The sequence below is a fragment of the Phyllostomus discolor genome, chromosome 5 (assembly GCF_004126475.2).
Source record: "Phyllostomus discolor isolate MPI-MPIP mPhyDis1 chromosome 5, mPhyDis1.pri.v3, whole genome shotgun sequence".
In the NCBI taxonomy this organism is placed as follows: Eukaryota; Metazoa; Chordata; class Mammalia; order Chiroptera; family Phyllostomidae; genus Phyllostomus; species Phyllostomus discolor.
The window spans coordinates 168513258-168538666 of NC_040907.2; the positions used below are offsets into that span (position 1 = coordinate 168513258).

Sequence of the window (25409 nt, forward strand, 5' to 3'; positions counted from 1 at the left end):
CTACACCGTGCACCACGGGGAAGAGGGAAGACCCGCTGGCCTGCCAGGTGGCTGCAGAACAGGCCACGCCTTGCTGGGCTGGGAGCTGAGGGCCTCGGCTCTCAGCCAGGGAGGGCAGGGGCTGCAGCAAATGTTAGAGCAAACCCAGGAGCCACACAGGACCTGGGAGCGGCCCCAGGACAGGAGCTAAGCTGCAGCAACAGGACGTCCTGGTAACAGACGTGGCTTGGAGGCAGCACAGAGGAACTGAACATGCGGTGACAAGGTTACTGCTCTGCAGCCGGCCTGGGACCCCAGAGGGGTCCTCTTCGCCCACCACCCCCTGGCAAGAGTTCCCACACGTGTATCTCTTCCCCCAAACGGACGGTCTCAACAAGGCTTTTCCGCGGAAGCTGGTAATGGAAAACCTTTACAAACGCGGTTGCCGTCATTGTTACTGAAATTTAAAAATCGTGTTTAGGAGAAGGACTACTGATGGAGATTTTGTTCAAAGTATAGAGGTTTACATCCAATGGATAAATCTGGAAAAAACTTCTGTAACACACACACACACACACACACACACACACAGAAACAAGCGGGGGAAGAGGTAAGAAAATGCCCAAAGTATCAGGAACGACAGAATTCAATCGCCCTGTCTACGGAGGTGGACCTTCATTTCACCTCCATGCATTCTGACTGGGCCTGTAAAACCCCTCCGGGGCTGCAGAGCACAACTGGCTTCCTCCTCACTCGTGTTACCCGGGGCGCGCACGCAGGCCCGGCCGGCGGCAGGACCTCTCGCAGGAGGGAGATCCTTCCGAGGCTCGGGCGCCGCATCTCGCCGCAGCGTCTCCGCTCCACACCAGGGCCCCTCGAGGAGTCCCCGGATCCTGCGACTAATTCAGCACTATCCGACTATTACTTTCTTCTTTCTTTTTTTTTTGCACAAAGTCATCATCTTCCCTGTCAGATACTCTTTTTCCGCCCCAGGGTTTCCTGTTTATCCAATTTAAAAATATTCCATTGATGGTGATAACGAAGTTATTCATACACAACCAACGCGAACGCTCTAAAGTAAACTGTCTCCCCGCTCCCAGACCCTGGCTGGCGCTGGCCCAGCGCGCACTGCAGGCTCCACTCGGCCCCCTCGCTCTCCGGAACCCCTTCACCCTGCGCCGTAAATCAGGCTTTTAACTAAATGTGCTTTTTGTGTATTTCCATGGCACATATGGGAGATTAAGCAAGGAAGTGGTTCTCTTTTTTTTTTCTTTTCTTTTTTAAAGGGCCACCAAGAAACTGTGTTACCTCTCTGCACTAGACGGGATCGAACAGCCAGCGGGGACCCCGCCGAGAACACGGCCGGCAGAGGCGGAGATGCCAGGGCGAGGGGTGAGGAGCGTTTGTGTATTTACTCCTGAGGACTGACCCACGTCCCCAGGCCCCCGCTGGCCGCAGAAACTCAACTCAGGCTGGGGATCCACGTTCCCAAGCCGGAACGCAAGGCTCTGGACTTACCATGTGTCTCCCCTGAGCCCTGCCCACCACTCCCCTCCAGCCGAACCAAAGGCTCTCCCCCCCACCTCAGCCAGGTGGCTAACACAAAGGCTCAAGGGGCTGCCGGGCTTGGATCTGTCTCCCTGCCCTCACACAATGCAGGTAATGAGGTAGTTTGCCACATACTGGCTGTCCTCCCTTCGCAAGTCTCTGCCTCACCCAGGACTCGCAGCGAACCTATCAGAGCGATGGCTCCCACGTGCCGGACAGACTGGCTGTTTCTAGAAGGTCACATCAGCCGAACTCCAGGTCAGTTCTTCGTCAAGTTCTGCCCGAGGCCGAGAGAACGGCCAGCTGGGGGCCAGGCAGGGCGAGGCACCCACAGGAAAGGGCAGGTTCCCGGTGAAGCCACCCATGACCACGCTCATTACCCGAACGCTTTCTGGGGCCAGCGAGCTCCCATTAGACCGTCTGACCGACCGAAACACGGGACACGGTCGGAGATCACGATGCCCGGCTGCTAGGTCGTAAACGAGCTTCTAGAAGGAAAACGGCCCGTCACGGGACTTGGTGCATTTAACAACCACTCATGCCCAACCCCGAGAACTGGCTCCTGAGTCACCCACGCTGACCCCGCTTCACCTTGGTCCTGTCTGTGACGCCCTTGGGAACAGACTCCCGGCCTCAAATGATCTGTCATAAAACACGACCTTGATTGCTCTCGATTCTTCTCTGGTTTTTAACCTACTGTATCAGCGACCAAAAGGGGACACTGAAGTCTGAGGGGAAACTAAAATACCGAGAGCCCCGTCTGAGACACCAACGCCCTGCACGCATGTGCGTGTCTTCTCCCCCGGCAGGTGGGCTCCTCTGCCCGTGGGGACAGCCCAGTCTCTACCCTGCCCCACGGAAACCTCTGGCCCCAGAGTGAGACCCTGATGCACTCACTGAAAAGCCGACACGATGGACCCAGCCCGCCCACCTCGTGCCTCCTGCACAAACGCCTTCAGGTCCCTCCGCACCTCTCCCCCACCCACCCACCCGATTCGTGGGAAGCACGGAAAGGGAAGCCTTGTCTTAAACCCGTGGGTGTGCGGGGGCTGCCTTGCAAGGTCCACGCTGCCCACGCGCAGCCCGCTCTGGGCTGGGCCCCTTTCCACGGCGGTGGCAAAGGGGGGCGGGTGGAGGAGCGAGTGGCTGGCGTGGTGTCCGAGCCCCGGGCACTGAGTGCGGGTTCACAGAAAGATGCCACGTGACCCCCTTCCACCAAAAAGTTGTTTCTTTCTCCAAGGGCCACAGGCCATGGAGAGTCTCAAGAAGCCCACGGTGACCGGGAAAGGATCACACGGAATCTCTTCTTCAGCCACGGAGAAAAAGACTTTTGACAAAGAATAAACTGACACGTCTTCACCGGTGGATTCAGCACGGATTCGTAAATGTCACGAAGGAAACACTCACCACGGAGTCAAGAAAAAAAAGAAACTTCTCTTGTCCTAAAAACAATTAATTGACTGAGTTGAGTGACATGCTGTCTGGTGCGTGTCAGGGAGGGGTGAGGGTCAGGGCCGAGAGGACGGAATTCGAACTCCGCCCCAAACGCCCAGATCGCAGCCTGTGTGACAGAAGGGGCTGGGCCGACGCGGCGACACACCAGCATCCTCGACGATGCCTGGGGACGAGCCATCCCCAAGGCATCCGATTACGGGCTCACTTGTCGCCAGGTAAAGGCACGCTTGGCATCCCTGTGGTATTTTCTCTTTCATCAACCTATCTGCCGGCCTTTCTGGGGATTCCATTCCAGCCACAGTCCAATGACCTCTTTTATCCAGATACCCGATAGGCATCTCTCTCTCCACCAGCGGGACCGTGGTGCTCACTGATCAAGTGCTCTTTGTGAGGAGTCTCGCATCCCATGGGGACACTCAGGAGGGGCTGAGATGTGCCCCCCCCCACCCCAACGAACGGACCTCCCAGAGACGTGCTCCTCTGGGGGCTGGAACTTGCCCACCCTCCTCTGCTTTGCGTATGCACCCTGATCCCCCGGAAACACGGGCAAACGAACCCCCCACCGCCCCGTAGCCCCGGGGCCCTTGGCGGAGGTCCCCCAGGCCACGTCTCACACGGAGCCTGGGGAGACCAAGCACTCAGGAAGCTGTGACACAAGGAGGCAGGAGGGAGGGAGAAAGCAGGAAGAGGAACCCTCAAGGTCCCTGGGGGGTGGGTAGGAAAGTGACCAACGGAGGTGGAGGCAGATGTGACACAAGGCCCAGGGCCGGGTCAAGGGCATTTTAAGGGCATCTGCCTCTTTTATAGTAAGCAAAAAGAAGAGCATGTTGACAGCGGCAGGGAACAAACGGTAAAATAATTCTGAGACGATGGTCTGGCTGCGCGGCTCACAGGTGCCCTCCCGAAGGCAGCCGTGCTCCCTGTGAGGAGCCGACACTGGTACAGGTGGGCCGCCACTCCCCGTTCTACCCCAAGGCCGGGGCTCATGACGATGGCTGTAAGAATGGCCCAGTGGCCACCGGAAAGGGGAGGGTGGACAGGAAACTGCTGCCAAACCTGCTGCCGCCCACCTGGTCCCTAATCCTTCCTGACGCCTTGTCCGGAAGATGGCACGGCCACCTCAAGGCCCAGGAGGGGCAGGGCCAGGGCTAACCCAGGTTCTCCGAGGCCACAGCAGAATCACCTGTGGTCTCGCATAAAATGCAGATTCCTGGCTCTGGGGCTGAGACGAAAGACCCTACAATCTTAACAAGTGCCCTGTAAGTTCTACCGATATAAACCACTGGATCAGAGCCAGTGCATTAGCCATTTTACTTGCTGTTTCTTAAAAAAAAAAAGAAAAAGAAAACACCTTTATTGGAACCAAGTTCCAAGTTATTTTGGAAACACTTTGCTTTCACATCTGTCTTTTGCTCCCACCCCCCTGGGCAGAGGGCAGAGACATTTCCTGTCCCATCGGCTTCGCAGGGCTTGGTCTCAGGCTCTGCATCTTCCTCCGTCTCCCCACAGCAAAGTCGGACCAATCTGGAGGCACGCACCAGCGAAAAGGAACCACCAAAGCCCACGCACAAGGCTGACGACAAATCTGCTGCCTATTCCACACAGAAATCGCCCCGGCACCGAACTGCAGCCACGCTCGCGGACAACCAGCAACAACGCAGTACATGCACACAGTTGCATTTTACACATCGGAGCAGTGGAGCCAAGGTTCAGTCTGGGGCACAGGTTTCTGACCTTGACTTAAAAGAAATAAGTAAATACAAACACACAAACAAAACCTAGAGTCCCTCCCTTTCCAACAAGTGGCATAAGCCTGTTCCAGAAACAAACAAACAAACAAAAAAGCACTAGATCCCAGGGGACAGAAGTGGCCCATGCGTCAAAGAGACTGCCGCTCCTGAGGTCGTCACACACACGAGGCCCTGCCTGCCTGTGCTGTTTCCAGCCCTGCGGATCCGCCCTCTGAGTCTCACGCCCTTGTGCTTTCCTGCCCGGGCACCTGGACCCCACTGACCCCACTGAAGCGTCAGCGCCCAACTCTCCCAGCTCTGACCGAACACTCATCGGATGGTCACAAGAAAGCACGCTGGAACCGCTCGCTCGGTGAGGCTCACAGAAGCGGGGGCATCGAAGCAGGGGGACAGACCAGAGAGCTGGCTGGGGCGTGCGGGAAGAGTAAATTTCTTCAAACTCTTTATCTACTTTCTGTTACCTGTCTCCGCAAGGGGATGCGCTTGGTGAGCTTGTGCACGGCCGGCTGGCTGCTGAAGTCCGGCTTCTTGGTGGTGGTCTTCATCCGGCACACGATGACGATCACCACCATGCAGGCGATTAAGAAGACCCCTATGCAGTAAATGGCTATCTCCAGGTAGTCTGGGGAGGCCGGGATCTCCTTTTCTCTGACGGGCGCTACATTGCAGGTCACAGGGGTGGGACAGAGAAGCAGGCCAGAGTTAGGACACCGGCTGGGCGCATCCCGGCACAACCGAAGGAATCAGGCAGTAATGAGCATCCCCAAGGATGGGTTTCCCAATGACTCGGTGCCGCGGAGTGGCACGGGCCCGGGCCGGCTGTGCGCCTCTCCCAAGTGAAGGGGGAGGGCCCGGGGCTCCTCGCTCCACCCCCGGGGCCCAGGCGGCCACTGTCTACAGCCTCGGTGCGCCTTGCACCCCAGTGATAGTGACAGGCCGGCTGCCATCTGGCACAAAGGGCAGGCGGGGAGGCCACAGACATTTGGGCAGAATAGGACAGCCGGCCACACCCACAGTAACGGGACTGTGTTCCACGCTGGTCTCCGAGCAGGCCACGTTCTTAAACGTGAACAATGCCCACTCTGTCCCCCAAGGGACAGTGCCTCCACCTTATGTGGGGTAAGCATTTCCGCAGGAAGATGGGACAGGCTGGTTTACCAGAGGCGAACACAGTTCCACATGAAATAAAATATTCATCTAGTAGGTTGGCCCAAAAAAGTGTCCAATTCTTTAATAATAAACAAATGCATTCATTTAACATGAAGACAGAATTGCTTATACTATAGAATCATTACGTTTGCATCATAAGTGGTAATATTTCTTAATAACTACTAAAATGTTTGTGCATCTGGTTATACGGATACATCACAACTTTTAAAGAAAAAATAGAAATGGTTTTACGTGTGAGTAAAATTATTCAAGTTAGAACATTCTCACATCAACTTCCAATCAAGTCTGCTCCCTCCTTAGTCCTCAATGGTCAACCTATAAGCAGTGAATTTCCAAACAGTATTTTTCTCAAACTGCATTCTTAGTTAATGGGCTGGTGCTGTCAGGCACCCTGGTTACGGAGTGCCCAGCAGCCACCTGCAGAATGCAGTACGGCCAGTAGCAGCAAGCTCAATATAAGAGGCATCTCACTGTTCCGAAGCAGATATTGACATGGCAGATTCACGACAAAAGAAAAAAAAAAAAGATGCAATGGTATTATTTAAAGCTTACACATTTTAATCAGAAAAAAAATGCTTGCAAGACAGTCAAAACTCTCGGCAGCACAGCACAAAATAAAAGGATCAATTCACTTTTACGACATATACAATAAGCATGCAGGTAGGTACTGTACTCTAAAAATAAGGCATTCATGGCTGGGGGGGAACACAGTCTATGCGGTCTCACAATAGCAATGACAAAGCGGCAGATGCATCGAAGGAGACAGTGATTTTCAAGAACATTTGACCAGGATAGAGATATCGGTTAAAGATTCAAGGCAGCAGCAATATTTAGGCAACGGGGCTTCCCTGATGCTGATTTCTCTGTAGGGCGGAAATCACATCAAGCCCACGAAGGCGAGAGCATGCTTTGCAGCAAAAGCAAACTGACAGCCCGTTCTATTGCCACATGCAGCAAGCCACCGATTCCCAAGGTAGGTACCACACTGCTTCTGTACACCCTACACGTGGGGGCCTCTCCCCGGGCACCCCGACATCCATCCATCTATTGACATCTCATTAAAAATGGGAAGTGGAGTAAAAATACATAGGGCAGTTGAGCACAATGGAATTTGAAATGAGCAAAAAATTACTTTGAAGTTTACAAAGTAATTTCAACTTCTCAAGAGAGCCGGGGATGGGTGAATTGAAACATTGACTCGGGGACTCGCTGAACACACGAGATCCCTTTGGGTTTCCAGGGTGACATGTCACTCGATCATCAATGGGAGTACGGGATCACACTGTAACTGAATTTCCAAGGCAACATTTCGATCCCCGGGGGATGGCTTTAAACATTTTTTAAAAATCTTTATGCAAGGCTAAAAGGGGCCATTTCTGAGAACAGAAGCTGTGTTCATTTTAGGGCAATCAACCAAGAAAAGGAAAAAAAAAAACCCACGGAGAGAAAGAGCAGTATATACCTGGCAGGACTGTCAACCATGCAGAGTGAAAGGATATCCCAATAGAATTACCCGCCAAGCACGTATATTCCCCAGCATCCTCAAAAGTTACATTCCGAATATAGAGAACCTCAATCTCTTTGTCCGTGGTATTAACACCGGCGGCCTAGAAAACAAGGGGAGCGAGAGACACGGCTAGAGGACACAGGAACGATTGCGGAGGGGGCCACGGAACCACGGGGCGTCGCACCGGGGGCTCCGGCGGGTGCCGGCCGCGGGCAGGTTCCGGTCGCAGCCCATCCACGAAGCCCACAACCGAGAGACACGGAGCGACACGGAGCAGCTCACCTCCACAGGCCCGTCACCACACCAGCTTGCACCACCTAGACAGGCATGCAATCACACACATGGAAAAACAGACCCACAGACGTCCACTCGCTGGGCCACGGCTTTGCTCTGCTTTGGATTCAGGGGGGCTTTCCAAAAGTAGGGCACCCCCCCCCCAAAGGCCAAGTTGGGTCCTGGCTCTGTGGGCTGCAGACTCCCACCCTGAGAAAAGGGTGGGTGTGTTGCAGTTAACTGCGTTGTCAAAATCCTGCAGGTGAGTCCAGGGGGACCCCCCCACACCCCTCTGGCCCTGTGGGCACCGGCCAGGGTAGGAGGCCACCTTGGTTACCAGGCTCTGGTTACTTTTATTCCTACGTAACCACCGCGGCAGGTGTTGCATTGAAACAAAATGCAAGAAGGCTTGATCTTGGTGGCCAAGGAACTGGGCATTTTCCTTTTTTTTTTTTGGAACATCAGCATTTGAACACGAGTCATGACAAACTCAGAAAGTCAACCTGCTGCCTTCCATACCTTCCGGCCGTACGTCCATTAAGTGGACAACCCCCAAATCTGAAATAGCAAGGTCAGAGACGGCGTCTGATGAGTTATCAGTCACACGGCCAAGGAAACAATGCCTCAGCGGACCACGCCAGCATTTCTCTAAAAACTGGGGGGCGCGGGGCCACATGAGTCCTGCTGATCCGAAACACCGCAGACTCAAGAGGCGTGCAGGTTGAGTGTTTCAAATGGCATTTACGGGCAGTAACGACGGGAACGGTGCAGCCCAAACAAGACGTACTGGAAGAAATGACTTAAACACCGGGTGGGGGTGGGCTGGGGGGGGACCACCTCGAGAAGAAACGAGAGCAAGCGTTTGGAACATCGTGGGCATTTTTCCATGGCGGCCGGCCTCACACCGGCTGCGTCACCGAAGGAAGAGTATGATGAATATACCGAGTCCACAGAGTTATCCTACAAGCTGCCTGCAGTCTCCCAAAGCACCAAGTCTTTCCAGCTTCTATATCCAGCCTTCTTATTTAAAAAAAAAAACAAAAACAAAAAACAAAAAAAAACAAAAACCAAAAACGTTGTTACCTTGCTGTTTGGGCAGGACAGTGAGCCAGGCAGACTGGTTGGCCTGCCCTATATAATTGGAGACCTTACATATATACTCCCCAGCGTCGGCCTCAGTCACATTGAACAGAGCCAGCACTTCTGCATTGGAACTATTTATCCCCGAGTGCTGGAACAGACACAGAGAACAATGTAACGGCCAACCGGGAAGGACTTCGCCCTGTCTAGGGTCCCACCACCAACACACCACAAGAGAACAATTTCCGTTGTATGTGTACAGCGGCAGGGAAGGGCTACGGGTTTCGGAAGGACGGTGTAAGTTAACGGTGGACAACGGAAGCAACCCGGTGGACAGGGGTGAGAGGTTGTGATCCACACCTAGAAGGGGTGAGCCGTTCCCCGGGTTAGCCGCCCTTCCCCCGCTCTTTGCACCCTGCGTGTTCTCGGCTGCGGAGAACACCTTTACAAGTGGAAAAGTTGTTAGTTGAACCACCTATGGTCTTATTGGAAGGCTGTTCTTTCTAGGGCCTTCTCAATGAGCAAGTCAGTGTGGGAGGCAAGCGTGGGGGTGGGCTAAGACGTGGCCCAGGCTTAGCTTGCCATCACCATCCTCAACAGCAAGACAGATCTACAAAATAAAGAGGCTGATGCTGTTAAAACAGGGACTTGCAAGAAACAAGTAAGAAATGCGAGGAGACATTCTCCTTGTCTGACGTTCCGTAGGTTCATAACCACCTTCTCAAGTTTATTGTCTAAATCGCACGTGAGTGAGTTTCAGTGGCTAAGGGGTTTCTTTGAAAAGGAGAATCTACACTGTTTCTAAAAGGTGGCTATGACAGTTTGACCTTCATGTCATACGAAGGTTAAAACAACATCAGCGCTTACAATAAATGTCGGTCCTACGCCTGGAGTTTACAAAGTTCTTTCCGGCCACTCCCTCCCATCTGCCCGGCCCGACTGGCCCTGGAGGGGAGATGACTGCACGACCCCCACTTCTATAGATGGGCAGCTGAGCCCACCCATCTCCCCAAAGCTCTCAGGGCTGATCAACAACTGAACTGTTCTGCCCCCAACCCCAGCAGTCCCCTCCGCCACCCTGAAGTCCCCTTCTGAATTTTCACTAGCAAGCCTCCTGATCTCCCACTGCCCCAACACCCTCTATGCTGGCCCATCCAATAAACGGATCGTCTTCTCCCAAATCCAACAGGGAATCCAGGAACCCAGGGCCCAACCCATCTGGGAGACCCCCCCCCCCCCCCCCCGCCCCGGTCGGCATTCTGAAGCCAGCACCGACGGCTTCGGGAAGCGCTCACCTTCAGAACCTTGAGATAGGGCAGCCCATCGGGCCCATATTTACTGCCGTTCTTTTCCACGTGTTTGATCCACTGGATGTGGGGCTGGGCATCGCTGTAGACTTTGCAGACGAACTCCACGTCTCCTCCGACCACGGTGGAGGCGTTGGCGGGCAGTCCGGCTTGGAGGATGGGCCGGTGTGGCGATCGCTCTGAGGGAGAGAGGGGAGAGAGGGAAAGGGGGGGGGGGGGGAATAAATAAGTTGTGTTGTCCAGAAGGCTGGTTGTCAACTGGAGCCAAAAAGGTCTCGAGCCTGCTGGCTGACTCCTTTGAAATAACATGGCCACCCGACGCATAACAAAGAAAATGACTTCAAAGGCGACAGAGAGAGAGAGAGAGAGAGAGAGAGAGAGGGAGAGCAACCCTCGTAAAAAGAGTCCTTATTCAGAAAACTGAGGAAAGAATGTATTAAGTCTCAAGTGGTTGGTAGTCCAAGGCCACCTCATGAGCAAGGGAAAAAGCTTTAGTCTGACAACCTGAAAAAAAAATGGCAGGGGTATGGGTACCTCTCCATGTACACTGCTGGGGGGGAACATCGGAAACTCACCTTGACCATAAGCCAAACACCACCAGCGAGAGGCAAGACTTCCTTGCACGTCGCCCCGAATACCAACAGTGGCTCCTGCATGCACAGTGTCTCCCACTACATTTCTAAGATGCCCTGAGATGACGTTTATCACGTGTGTTAAAGGAAAATAAACTAAAAGCTAAAGCCCAAGGTTATGAACGGACCAAACGAACAAACGGGTTTCTCTCTCTGCTATGGAATTGACTCTATTCATTCTCTTTTCTCCCCCCCAAGTCATTTCCTTGATAAATATTAAGCGCTGCCGTGTGCCAAGCGCTGGCTGCACGAGGAAGCGGCCCGTGGTTTGTTCAGATGTGGCACCGAATGAAACTCACGAAGAGACAGCAGTGCCCGAATCCGGCGGCGTTTCAGGCGGCCTTGAAGGAGGCCCCGTGCGGGGTGGGCTGGCCACTGTGTCCCACCCTCAGCCGCCGCCTGACCCCTCTCTCTCTCCCTTTCTCTCTCTCTCTCTCTCTCGGGAGAAGGCTTCTCTACAAAGGCACATCCTTTCTAGCCTCACGTCTGCAAGGGTCCCTCTTCAATGCACAGGTGGCCTCTGCGGAAATACTGGTGCCGGGTCCTGGAGTGAGAGCCCCTGAAACCAGGGCTCCCAGGGACCAACTCCCAGCAGACCAGCCAGCTGAGTGACCTGGCCCACCAGGCACCCGCACTGCAAACCAACAGGAAGCTTCCTGCGTGGCAGCGGGGCCAGCAGCCAGCCAACCCACCCAACTGACCATCCACATTCACACACATCAGCCCATCCCCACCCCCCTGCGGGGACCAGCCACCCTCCTCCTCTCCCTTCCCAGGGAGTGGGTCCCACTGCCTTGAACCTCCCCTTCAAAAACTGCCCGGGGACAGGAAGAGCTCCGCGCCCCCCCCCCCCCCCCCGCGAACACACCAAGGATGTCTCCCTGCTGCACCTGGCCTCCCCGTGCACTGGCCCGGGAACAGCCACTCAGAATGACAGATATCCAAGTCTTTCTACATCGGAGCCTTTCAGCTTAAAATGTCACTTAGTGGAATGTGTTGGACAAGAGCCAGACCATATGCAAATTGATTTGACTGCATAAGCCTGTTGCTGGTCTTTAAAAACTAAAAAAAAAAAAAAAAAAAAAAATGAAGCAGCAAAAGAAAAGGTTCTTGCATTCCAGAATCTCCCATCACTTCGCAGAGACGCCTACCTACATTTTCACATTAAAAAGATAAGGATGGCAGAGCCCTACAAAAGTCACTCATTTGCCCCAATATCATCACCTGGACAGGCTGAACGGAGAACCTAGAAGAAGGTGGGACTCCTGAGTTTTGTAGGCAGCAGGTCGCAGAGCTGGGATCCCTTCAAACATCGCCAGAAACCCTCACGCTCTGGTGAACACAGCACCCCAGGACCACTGTGAGCCTCCCACTCAGGCCCGGAGAGACCGGCCGGCTTGGGGCTGGCAGGGCTGGAGGTCTGCTTCCCCCGCCCCCCAGCCCGCCCCGTCCACAGGAGAAGCACGGGGGTCAAGTCCGTACTCCCCCTCCTCCTCCCAAGAAACTCAGCAACACGAGGGGCTGTCCCCGGGGCTGGACACTGCCAGCCACGCTGACCAACTACGCCTCTGTAGCTGTGACACAGGGGTGTGGCTTATTCCTCCCCGCAGAGAAGGGGATTTGAGGTCCCCATCCGCCCTCTGGCCCCGTTTCCCACTTTCGTGCCACGTGTTTGCGTGTTCAAATACAAATATTTACAGTGGACCTAAATATTTATCCTTAGAGACAAAGGTACTATAAAATCTTAAATGTCACCAGCCAGATCGACGGAATTTCAAACCACATCGCCTTTCTTAAACACGCTTGTTTCGAACAGAGCTTTGCACAAGCAAACACTGTGCATGTAATACCGAGTCACGGTGCCCCGCGAACAATGGGCGCTTTCATCCGGCCCCACGTCCCGGCCCGCGCCAGCCCTCAGCAGGGCGTGGAGTCGCTGGGGCGGCCCTGTGAGGGCCGGCCCGCTACAGGGCCACAGTCTTGTTTCACTAGTGCTCAACGTGTCGCTGAGCTCCAGTTCTTCAGTTACTGCTATTCAGACTATTTGAAGAGGGGGAAAAAAAAAAGAACTTTGCAATGGTCTAATGCTATTGCATTTGCAAATTACGGCATGCCGAACTTGGCGGCTTGCAGTCTTGAATTCACCCTCTCAAACAGTCTCACCTGCTACAAAGTAACCTCTGAACCACTGCCCTCCCCCCCTCAGCCCATTCTCACTTCGGGTACAGAAACCGTAAGGGGGATCCCTCTGTAATCGAAACCTTACACCATCTTCCAAAACTTATTACAGCTGCCTTTGGTATAAACGAAACCTTAGAGAATGTTATTTAAAATGTTTTTAAAAAGTCAGTAGGCCTCATGTTTCGTTTCTCCACATCAGGCTTTGATTTCCGTTGCAACCTTATTCTCTGCCCCGAACATCTTGGAAAAGGTCCCAGGTGCCAGCTTCTGCGGAGCAGGGCGCTCCTCTTCCCAGCTCCTCCAGCGAGCACGCTTCCTCAGTGTCCGTCAGCAGCAGGGGATGACAGCACCTGGACTCCCGTTTCAGCTTCCAGAAAACCGGGGGGAACTCGGGGTGCAGCCGGTGGCTGGGGGAGCTGGCTGGGCGGCAGGTCCTGCGGAGGTGGGCATAGCAGGCAGCCCCCCGGGGCTGGGGGCGTGGAGGTCCTCCAGCAGCTCACGTGCCCCCCAGAACCTCACAAGGGCGTGGGCGAACCGAGCCCCTCAGGCCTGCAGTGCCTGGGGGCAGCGGGCTGATAGAGAAAGACTGGTCAATGCATTGTATCTCTGGGTGGGAGAATCCCACCCGGCGCCTGCTCCTCTCTGCTCCTTCCTTGTGATTAACAAAACCCCCATCTTCTCCACCGGGATTCACAGTTTCGGGCAAGGTTCTCCTGCAGCACGTGTACCTCTCAGCTGTTCCGGAAAACAGACTTTTCTTTTTACGGGGGAGCGAAAGAAATACACGGCAAACAGAGAAGCCGACGAGCACCTCACCCTGCAGTTTTTAAAAACATACACTCGGAGTCCTGCAGGTTACAGATGCACGGTCCCTGGACCTAGGAGGGTGGGAATCTTTACAGCGGCGGTTCTGCGGGCCCTGTGGTGTGGATTCCAAATTAAGACGGAGTGGAAAGCAGCCCGCAGGGTGTGGCTGCCGCCGATGGGACAGTTGGCTGCACGGCTGGAATGAGGTTCCACCGAATAGATGCATAGTAAACACAGGCTGAAGGGCTGGGAGAAAAACCCTCTCCCCCGCGCTCTCTCCCTCCCTTCTGTCAAGGGCTCCAAATGAATCCACTTTGCTAGAGCAGAGGCCCAGCTGCTTGGAGCCTAAATATCGAGACCTACTCTCTCAAGTTCTGCTCTGTGTGTGAGAGAGAGAGAGATGGAGAAAAATGCCTGAGTGACAAAGAATAAATCATTGTTAATTGACCATTGAAACTTTATGACATGCCAGTCCTCCCCTGGACATAACATGTTTGCTCATAAGAGATCTACAGCTTTTGCTCTGACACGGCCAAGGCCATAAAAAATGGCCAGCGAGCAGAGAGGCCTCATGTCCACAGGCTGGGGGGGGACTGCGGCTCCCAGGGTCGGAAGGAGAACCGGGTTCTTAAATTACACCTGTAAATTAATCAAAGCCGAGTTGCTGGTTTCCCAGCACACACTGTTCCTCTGAACTACCTCTCCCCAAACAGGTAAGCAAAGCGGTGCTGGCCACAAAGGACCGTTTCAAAGCTGTGTGTCTGGCAGGAAAACACCCAGAGTCGCTCCCAGTGCCCAGTACTGATCAGGTAACGGCGAGCCTCCTGCTCTCCATTCAAGGCGCGCAGAGAACTCTGCCTGCCCTGCCTTTAAATTAAAACCAACATTTAATTACCCTTCCGCTAAAAGGGCAGTTTCTTAGCAACTCCGAGGGGCCGCCCAGAGAAAGGACCCTGCGATCTGGAGGACGAGGGAGATCCACCAAGAATTCTTTTTCTAAAGCCCAGCCTTTTTTTTCCCCCCTTCTCCAGAGTAGGCGGCGGTTGCTTTTGTTGCCTAAAAACACACTAAACCAGTTAGCAGGAGGCAGGGCTATTAGGGGAGGCCCCTCACAGCCCTCTGAAGTCGGAGGATCCCAGGAACCCGCTCAAGACCTCCCACTAACTACAATTAGTAGAATGAGTTCACTGCTTTATCAAGCCGCTGCCCCATGCACTCAAACCAGACAGGCTAATCTAGCAGGGCTCTGGGTCCGGCTTTCCCCTGAGCCTTCCCCGGCCCCTGGACACCTGCACAAAAGGAGGTCGGAACAGAAAACCATCAGGAGAAACAGGCGAAGTTAGGACACAGGGTGAGGAGGAGGAGCACACGTTCAAAAGAGAGCCCAAGCGCCCACCCGGAGATTTCTGGGTTGTCATCTTCCAGAACAGACGGGTGGGTTGGGATGCTACGCACCTGGATTTTTTTTTTTTTTAAGAAAAAGGGCATTTTTGTAGCAACTGACTAGTTTGCTGGTCTTTCTCCATCCTAGGCTTGGTCTCATCTTCCTCCTGCCTGGACACCTGATTCGGGAAAGTCCTGTGGAATTGACCTGGGAATCCAGCTTCCCCCAAAACACTGGTGTCTCGGCACAGAGAGGAAAGTCTGAGAAATGAGCTTGTCTGGAGCACCTTGAAGTGTCCTCCCTCGGGCACTGAAGTCCCTCAGGGACTTACGGAGGCTGCACCCTGTGAAATGCTCGAAGCCAGACACCACCACCGATTCCTCTGCGCTTGCTCCAGGAGGCCGGGCACCGGGAAGGCCGCGGCCGCAAGGCAAAGCGCCTTCCCTCCTTAATGCCATAAGCAGTATTACTTGGCTGGGGGTTGAGTGGTTTCTACCAGTCGGGTGTCGATCTAGGTCTTCTTGGGCAAATCACAGGGGCACGGCTGTGTGTTATCTGCACCCCAAAGGTCTGCGATGCCCGGGGCGCCGTGCCTTCAACAAGTTCAACTGGATCTGAAGACTCTCTGGTGGCCACAAAGTTATGCCAAACGTAGGTTCAAAAATGCCTTTCCTTCTGAGACGACGGGGAGCTCTGGGGATGGAGACTGGGGACGGCCACCCAGCCACGGGGATGTCCTTCACGCCACTGAGCCGTACACTCAAAAATGGTTACAACGAAACATTTTCTATTAGGCGTATATACATTTATATTAGGTGTATTCTGCCATAAAAAAATTAAAAAAGAGAGAAAGAGAGACAGCCCTAACTGGCGTGGCTCAGTTGGTTGAGCAGGTAGAGCACTGTCCCGCACAGTGAAAGGTCACTGGTTCAATTCCCAGTCAGGGCACATGCCCTGGTCCCCATCGGGGCACAGGCGAGAGGCAACCGACCGTTGTTTCTCTCCCTATCTCCCTTCCTTCCCCGTCTCTAAGTGAAAAAAAAAACTTTTAAAAAGAGAGAGAGACCAGGCAAAGGTGACAATATGCATGACAGAGTGAGCAAGATATATTCCTGGGGTCACAGCAAACCTGCCCTCCCAAGGGGTTAAGTATATTTACGTTGTCCAGTTCACCAAATGAGAGCTTTCTCCCCGCTGACACCAGGTCCCTCCCTACATTGTGCTCGGTTTTCACTGATGTAAAACTCAGGCACTGGCGGCCCCAGGCCCCCGCCTGAGGAGATCAGGCAAACACAGCTGAGGGCGGTGACCTGGGGGGCTGCCTGCCAGAGCCTCGGAACACCCCCCCCACCTTTTGCTGCAGGAGGTGCAACATCTTTCAGGAATGCAAAATGTATCAGCTGGTGTCTGCATAGCTGGGGTTCTCCACGGGAAGAGTATCTCACACACACACACACACACACACACACAACACACAGTCCAGGCAGGAATTAAACCAACCCTCAGGTTACCAAGGCTGAACTCGGAACTAGAGTATATTCTCTCAACGATTTGCGAAGAAGCTAAAAACCAGAGCCCTGGGGAGTCCTCAAAGACAGCAGCCCAGCACGGAGTGAAGCGCTTTAGGTTGCAGAGGTTTTGCTGAGATCTATGAAAAAGGGTCCGGTTAGTCTATCTCCAGAAATCTGTCCTAGGAAAAGTATTCCCCCAGACGCCCAACAGAGGGGTGTGTACAAACTTGTCATGATGGCCTCCTTTGTAACTGGGGGACAAAAAGATGTAGCAACCCAAATACCCACCAACAGGAGAATGGTTCAACAGAGTATACTGTGTCCATGATGTAGCAGCACATGGGTCACAGATAAGAATGAAGTCCGGACAGAGAGGCACGGACATGGAGATGTCCACAGCACTACTGTAGGCGGGTTTCACCGACTTTCACCACTTACAAATAAAAAGTCTCATTTCCAGAGGAAGTTTAGAAAACTCCATCAGGCTAGTCTTGCAGAGGTTTTTTTTTTTTTTTTTTTGAGGTGTTTTTTTTCTTTGGTGCCCCTGGGGTGGTTCGAGCAGAAGCAAAAGCTTCCAGCCCATCTGAGCAAACAAAACATGCCTCCCTTTGGTTGCAACCACAGGAGAACCTGCAACAATAAAACCTCATGTGTTTTCTTAGCGGCAAACTCAGTCGCTGAAAATTAAGAGTGACTGTAGCCAGTCCCAGCACCAGGCATCACCCGAAGAGAAGCTTCCAGAGTTGCCCAGCTCGTTCTCATGGGGCCCTGACCTGAAACCCAGCCCCCACGGTCCAAGTCCACGCAAGGGAGGCCCACGCCAGCCCACACCCTGCTGAACCGTCAGCGATGCCTTCACCCACGGGGCGGGTGTCTTCGTTTTTTTTGGCCAAAATGTGAAACAAGAGGACCAAATCCTTCACCTCTCTTCTAGCTCAGCCCAGAGTGCATACTGCACCCAACGAGACAAGGACTTCCTTTTTCAAATAAGGTACAGCTTCCGAAAGATCCTTCCAGAATAACAGCCAGTGCCTGTTTCTATGATACAATCTGACCTTTTGATTTGGACACGGATTTGGGAGGGACAGAATCCCTACAGGCCTCATTTGAGAGGATCCTCTAAGGAGGAAATCCTACAAGGGAAAAAGAAAGAAAAAGGGTAATTCCTGTCAAGATCCAGGACCTCTCTGTCCCTGCTTGTCACCTTCTCATGTGGCAGTACGGGGTCTTCTGGGCTGTGACATGAGAACTCTTAAAAAGGGCAAGGCCAGCCCTGGCTGGTGTAGCTCAGTGGATTGAGCACGGGCTGCGAACCAAAGTGTCGCAGGTTCGATTCCCAGTCAGGGTACATGCCTGGGTTGCAGGCCATGACCCCCAACAACCACATATTGATGTTTCTATCTCTCTCTTTCTCCCTCCCTTCCCTCTCTAAAAATAAATAAATAAAATCTTAAAAAAAAAAAAAGGGCAAGGCCTGTGTTTTACTCAACTGACTACCATATCACCCTCCAGGCCAGGGGTGTCCAAGTCATTTTAGGACTGTATTAACGTAACTACTCCCTAACAGTTAAGCCAAATTCCACCCTCGGGCCTTGTGTTTGCCACCTGCGCTCTAGGTGATGTGCGGGGGGGGGGGGGGGGGGGGGGGGGCTGCAAAGATAAGAGAATTAGTTGTTACAATGCCGTCAACATAGCTGATTCCCGCTCTGGTGCTCTGCTCTGTTCTCTCACTCCAGACCACAGCGATGATGTTCTCACCTCCTCGAGTACCTTTTCCCAGGACAGAAACCACCCCCCGCACCCCCACACACATAGCAACACCAGCACCCTCCACTCAGCCACTGGGTTCCCCACCTCCCGCCTGCACGTGACCTCACAGCGGTGGAAGAAGATAGTGGCTCTGGAAGCCACCTTTCCAACTCGCCTGCCCTCTAAGTGGGGGCCACATCCCTATCACAACATCGGGTCATGTCTGCCCTCCCTGCTCCCTGGCGGTGGAATTAAACCAAGCGCCGAGACCGTGAGCACGGCAGCAGGGCGTCTAAGGACGGGGGACCCATAAAAGGGCGCTGCTGGACGGATCCTCTGAAAAGGCAAGAACACGACGGCATCCCGACATTGACAGCGCAAGGAGAGTGGGTACAACAGGTCCCAAAGGGGGTCTCCCACTCCATCGAGGTGACGACGGTTCACTGAAGCTGCATGAGTGAGGTTAGAGAGAAACTCTGAAGGTTTCTTGCTTCCAAATTTGCAGTATGTTAAGGACCACAATTTTCCAAGTACAAGTAACTCGCTGAACTGTTTCTCTATCGTTTCCACTCAGCACACGCTGAGAGAAATCTTACTAAGTCACAGCTCACTCCCAGGCACTGTGACGGCCGCCGGTGAAGCTCCATCTTCGCTCCAAGCTCACCTGCCCACGCCCTGAAAGCGGCGGCACTCTCTGGCCCCACCCCCACCTGCGTTATTTCCAGGTAGGGTGACGAAACCCTCTTCTTACAAAACTCTGTAAGACATTAACTTGTCTGTAACACTTCTACATCCTCTTCGCCCACACCAATGTCAACGACGAGGCAGATCTTCGCCCCTCTGCCCAGCCACCTCGGCCAGGCACCCTTCCAGAACACACAGCAATCGATAAAGCTTCCTTCCTCTCGACTGTGGGGCAGAGGGCAATGGACGCTCGGAAGAACAGAGTTGAAATGCTGACACTGCAGAGTTCTAACATGCCCCATCCCCACTGGCCAGCGTGTGCCCGCCCCAACCCCAGGGGCTGGCGCCCACACGCCCCACTGTCTCTCAGCGCCTGGGAGGGGTCTCACTTCTCCCTGGCTGCCCTGCAGGAAAGCCCTCGTTAGCCAGTCAGTGCGCTTGGGGCGACGCAGACGCCCAATGGCCAGCTTTTGCCCCCTGGAACCTCCGTTGTGAAACAGGCACGAAAAGCTGCTGCTCTGGAGCAACCAGAAGCTCATTACAACAGCAGGTACCAAAGGAAGGGCTGAAATCTCTGGAAGAATGGAGAGGAATGCGCCCTCCTTTAACCAGGGCTGAGCTATGTGCTTGCGTCTCAGCCTCAAGGTCCAAGAGGTCTGGGACCACCCAACGACAGCCACCAATGACCACGCGGTACTGTTATTGAAAAGCACTGTCCTCCCAAAAGGTCCACAAGGGAAGTGTGTCATCACTCCCATTGCACAGATGACAGACTGAGGCTCAGACATTCCGTGATTTGCAAGGCTGCAGAGCTAGGCTAGCAAAGGGTGGAAACAGAATTGGAACCGTCCTCCCACGTCACCTCCACCGGAACCTCCAGGGGGCGCTATCCAGTGCGGGTGGAGCCCCTCGAGGGCTGAGGAGGGGGCACTCGTCAGAAAGGGAAGGAGGGAGTGGAGCTGGAGCCACAGAAGCGGCACCAGGACCCAGGACTCTGCTTCCTACCCAGTCCCAGCTCCGGCTCCAGGGCGACAGGTTCGCTCCGTGGCCCCCTTTGGAGAGGCGTTCAACGTGGCCACCGTGTGGCCTGGCTGAAGTGTGGCTTTCCGTCTCCCTGCGGCTAGACTTCACAGCTCCTGCGCTGGCTTGCAGAACGAGTATCAGCATCAACCCTCGGTCTCACACGCGGAGGGAGAGGTGGAAAAGAACTATGTGGTGGCGAGATCACGAATGTGGACAACGCAAACGAGGCTGGGCCAGGAAGTCGGGAGGTCAAGGTGCTTCAAGTTCAGAGCCCCCGGGGCTCCGTGGAGCTGAGGCTGGGGGTGGGGCGGGGGGGACTCCATGGGGAACGCACGTGCACTGCAGCTCGGAAGGCGAGGGCCAGGCGGTCGGTGCGCGCCGACCTCCGGTGCACGGTGTAGTGCAGGTCACAGCTACCCGCCGGCCACCCCTCGTCGCACAGGGAAACCGCAGCTTTGTGCAGAAGCCCCGGCGGGACGGAACCCAGGACGCGGAGCGGGGTCTTCTGTAAGGAGCGAGTGAGCAGGGACAACCTAATTTCGACACCTTCGGTAGTAAACCCGCTGATGAGTTAACAAGGCCGCCGCTTCTCCATTTACTGAAACGCTACTTGGTGCCACAGCCAGGAAGGAGCCCAAAATCCCGACTGGAGAAGTGCGGCTGGAGGACCCCTCGCTGCCTGGGTCCCTCGCTTCCCCTCCGCTCGCTCGGGGATCACACTGTGGCCTCTGTCTCCCCGGGGCGGGGGCTGCCCTGAGTGGAAACAACTGACGAGACTTCTCCTTCTCCGCCCGGGGGACGGGCTGCCAGAATTGTGGTGCCAGGTGTCGAGAGCCCACAGCTGGGCTTATCAGTCAGTGCCCAGACCACTCCTCCCGAAAACACACCTGGGGGGTGTCAGCACGGGGACAGATTCCTTCGAGTGTGCAGGTTGCGTCCCATCATGTCTGGAGCTCAGTTACAGGGGGCTTATGTCCAGGGCTAGTTGATGGCGCCATTCTGGTCTGCTGCTGAGCAAGCCCGGGCTGGCGGGGAGGCCGGAGTGATCTACACACAGCCGGAGGGGATGCCTGGCCCCAGGGCGGCCGCCACCCAGCCAGAGCCGCTGTCTGCCACTCACAGCTCTCGGCCTGGGGGAGGGGCAATTTCTGGAAAGTTAGATGGATAGAAAAGAAGGCACGGCTGCCCTTGGCAAACCCAGAGGCTCTGTTTCCATCTCCACTGCACGCTGTCCCCCCAAATCTTGGTATCTGGGACCACAGAGACCTGGGCGCCCCCAAAAGGAAAAAGCTCCCAATTCAAAGCCCAAGATTCTACGAGTAAGAAGGAGCATCCAGTCTTGTGAACACTTCCATGTCCTCCACGCTTTTTTATTTTTTATTTTTTTTAGCAAAGAGCTGGACAGGGGCTAGAGGCAAGAGCAGACCTCTTTAGAGTCTGGCTGCAGCAGCGACGGGTGCTGGTCGTCAGCCCGGCCAACCGGAAACACAGACGCCAGCCTGTGGCCCACGGGGCGTCCGGCTAGGCTTTGAGGAAACCCAGACGGAGGCCCCTTCATCTGGGGCTCCTTCAAGTCCCTGGCACGCCGCTCACCAGCCATATCCCCAAACCTGAATTCCCCCAACTGCACACGGGGCGAGGGGGTGCAGGCAGAAGCCAAGTCAGCGAACGCGGAGCCCTCAAAACCTACGACCCTCCTCCGTGAGTCCAGCCGCCCCGTCCGCACTGCAAGGGCAGCCCAAAGGCGGAAACCTCCGCAGGCCACGCAAACGCTGGCCGCAGGTCGCTGCCCGCTGGCCCCACCGTGGCGTTCAGTCCAGCAAACTCTGCACCGAGTGCAAGAAAAATGAATGAAGATGCTTGGTGTCAGGTGGGCACAAGACCTACTGGGATGACCAGCCGCTTTGTGTATAAATGTCTCATCACCACGCTGCACACTCGAAACTAATATAGTAATCTGATACGTGTAGCTGAAAAATAAAAAAAAAAATCTATAAAAAAATCCCCACAGACCTCCCAAAAAAAAAAAGCATCCGGGTTTGGCAGGGAGGACGCCCGTGGCAGGCCAACTAGGTGTCCACTTGGCGTTTTCATCTGTTCAGCCAACGGAGTCCCCGTCACCGGGGTTATGGGTTGAGCTGTGGCCCCCGAATGATAAGCCCTCAACCCAAGAACGTGGCCCTGTCTAGCCAACAAGGTCCCCGTGACGAAGGATCTGCAGCTGCGTCCACGCTGGATGGAGTCGGGGTGGGCCCTGAACCCATGACAGCTGTCCCTAAAGAGAAAGATGGGGGCAGGCGTCTGTGAGCCCTACCCCGCTGGCCCCCCGACGCTGGCAGGGGCGTGTAACGAGTTCTCCCCCAGAGTCTCCAGAAGCCACCAACCCTGGGGACACCTTGACCTCAGACTTCTGGCTTCCGGAACTGAGGCAGAATCCATTTCTGTTGCTCCGAGCCACCGAGCTTGCGGTCACCTGTCACTGCCAGAGGAGCCCCAGGGCCCTGAGACAACCAGCACGGGAAAGAGGAAGTAAGTGCCGGCAGTCCAATGCTCTGGAAGGGGAAAGAGAGGCTCAGGAAAGCGAAGGAACCGTCCGATTCGCTTGCTGCCCCGGAGCGCGGGCTGCCGGACCTGCTCCCCTCTCCACGACGCACACCGGGCCGTCTTTTACTAACGTTCGTGAGTCCTTCGTGTTTGACACGCAAGGATCGTGAAGCCCAAAGTTAAGTGACTTATCCGAGGTTGCAGCCTCCGGGTGGCGGGGCCCCAGCCAGAGTCCAGTGCTTCGGCCTCCTTCCCCGACAAACCAGGGCGAAGACTTAGCGCCTCGCGGGGCCGGCTCTCCCAGGGGAGCCCGTTTCACTAGCGCCACAATTACCGACATGAGGAACTTCACGCTCGTTTTCCCCTGCGAGTAAATGGCTGAAAAGTAATGGTGTCAATTTTAATGAGGATCTCGCCAGGCCCCCACAAGGGCTCTCCCTCCAACCAAAGTGCTTCCCTCACCCACCACAATGGTGCCCTGTTTAATTCCCCAACACAAGCATGTCACTTAAATTACACGGCTTTTACATGAAAGCGCTCATGGGAATGCCTCGCCGCGGAAGAATTTCAATAAAAAGGTCTTCTCCCCCGTTTCGATGCTTCGCCGTATCTGAACCACAGGCCCAGGTATCATAGCAACAGAAATAAAACCTCGTGGAATGTGAACTCTCGCTGGTCCGGCCCGATTGTCCGCGGAACAGAGACGCAGCCGAGAAGCTGTGAGCACACAGCCATGGATTGAACTTGGGCCCGAGGGCCACCAGCGCCTCACGGCTCCAGCCGGAATCCCTTTGTTTCCACGGCCGAGTCGTGCAGAGTGACTGCCTGCCAGCCCCGGGAGTCTCTATGAGGCGCTTTCGCTGACTCAATTCTTACTTTATTGGTGCTTCTCAGAGCAATTACCGGGGTTCTGAGCACAGACGAGAGTATTTCACGCCTCCATCTTCCCTGAAACGTCTTATATTCTACTGACTTTTGGCTTCTATTTATAAAGAGGGTTCAGGGCTCGGAAAATTATTAGGGCTGAGCTTTCATGGATATTCCCAACCAGCATTGTGTCATTATTGGCCCGCGTCTCGCTGGGCGAGCTCCCAAGCCGGTGACATAATCGGGCCTCTCTCCGCATTGCTCCGTGAGCTCCGCGCTGCCTGCACACCGCCCCGCTGAATCACGCTCTCTTTTCATCAAGGCCGACTGCCCGGGGATTAGCATTCGACAGCACAACCCCATTCTTCAGCAGCCCGACTCCAATCCAGGCCTGAACGCGACGAGAGATCCCAGGGTTTGAGAGAGAGAGAGAGAGAGAGAGGGAGAGGGAGACAGAGAGAGAGAGAGGAGAGCTGCCAGACAGCTCCAAGGGGCAGTAGGGTGAGGGGCTTTTGAGCGTTCTACATAACAACTCAACCTAAAACCTGCTCTGGGCAAGAGCCCCCCAGCTGGCCGAGGCAGCCGAGCTGGGACTCCGGACTCCGGGAACGGCCTCGGCCAGCGCCCAGGAATGATCGGTGGGCCTCAAGCGAAGCCGTGATCCCCCCCAACACTGCTGCAGCACGGTTGTTTTATTCCCACAATAAATTACCTGTTTGGGGGATTAGGCATTTAGAACGGCTAGCCCCTCATTTTTCTTCCCTTGAACAGAAACGCTGTCACGTCCAATTCAGGAGGCACGAGGCCCCGGAGTGAACTCTAAGTCACGTGCTCTTTGAACGACCGACTTCTAGTGCGTCGGTGCCAAAGTGCACAGGAACTACGGGAACCAGTCCCTTCTGGTCCCGAGGGCTGCTGCTCCGCGTGTGTTCCGTGGGGTCTCTGCAGAGTGATTCCCCCCGGGAGACATCCCATAAACACCTCTGTCTTTTATGGACATCCACGGGACCTCTGTTACACTAAAACTGTCTCAATAACCCAAATAAAATGTTACAAATACTTTTTTTCACCGACTCCTTACATACTAATGGAACTAAGACCGTATTATGCTTTCTAAGACAGAGTTTCGTATGGCTTTAAGTTACTTTGGCTTGATAGGAAATCAGAATGGTTTTCTGCCTAATTTTCAGTTTACCTAGAACTTCAATTAACCACATCTATGCACTCTGGCGAAGCAGGCTTTGGGAAGGCTTTTTAATGGCTCTTCAGGCAATACAAGTATCTTGAGGTGTCTCCCTACAGACAGCCTGTGGTCTGTTGATGGAGGAAAGTCTTGTTCATAGACACACAGTGGGCGTGGGCCCAGCCCTGCAGAATCACAAAGGGAAAAGCCCTTTGGCAAAATGAGTCAAGGGGAACTCTGGGGTGAGACCTCGGCAGGAGTCAGCAGCCGCCGCATGGAAAGGGACAATCTGATTGGGTGGCCAACAGTGAGGACTCCAAGCCAGGTGACTGGAGATGGAGAGTCAGGGCAGAAGGCAAGACAGAGAAAAGCATGGCTTCTACCAAACACACACACACACACACAAAAAGATCTCAGCCCAGCATCCCTGCAACAACATTGACACGGGTCCTCCGCCTAGTTCCATATGTTATCCATCTTCGTACAAGACAGAGAAACACCCTCTCTTAATCGTTTATGACAAACCCCATTGTAATGGGCGAGGCAGGAAGAAGTCTGAGTTCCCAGGGTAGGGGTTACGTGGTCCTAAGACATTTAACTTAAAAAGCACGTTGATGAAAAGGTATGTGTGTGGAAGCCCACATACGGACCTCCCTTTCCACGGAAGCAACGGCTGCTCTGGACGGACGCTGAACTGGCGGTGCCTGATGACTTGCTCCTGATGGAGGTGAAAACTCCTCCAGCCCGCGGCAAGCTCAGTCATCGTAACTGGCG

At 54.5% G+C, this 25409-nt stretch overlaps 1 protein-coding gene across 15 annotated transcripts in view; it reads right to left on the reverse strand.

The window, feature by feature from the left end:
- FGFR2 (fibroblast growth factor receptor 2) overlaps positions 1 to 25409 on the reverse strand; it is a 100119-nt gene that overhangs the window by 24138 nt on the left and 50572 nt on the right. For 6 of the 15 annotated variants that reach the window (XM_036027406.1, XM_036027398.1, XM_036027409.1 and 3 more), the window contains 3 exons: positions 10059 to 10249; positions 8767 to 8914; positions 5189 to 5391 (listed from right to left, as the gene is read on the reverse strand). In XM_036027406.1, the coding sequence (XP_035883299.1) occupies positions 5189 to 5391; positions 8767 to 8914; positions 10059 to 10249 (542 nt within the window). Of the gene's footprint in view, positions 1 to 5188; positions 5392 to 7365; positions 7511 to 8766; positions 8915 to 10058; positions 10250 to 25409 lie in introns of all 15 variants that reach the window. The other 9 variants (XM_036027399.1, XM_036027410.1, XM_036027408.1 and 6 more) reach the window with 3 other exon arrangements.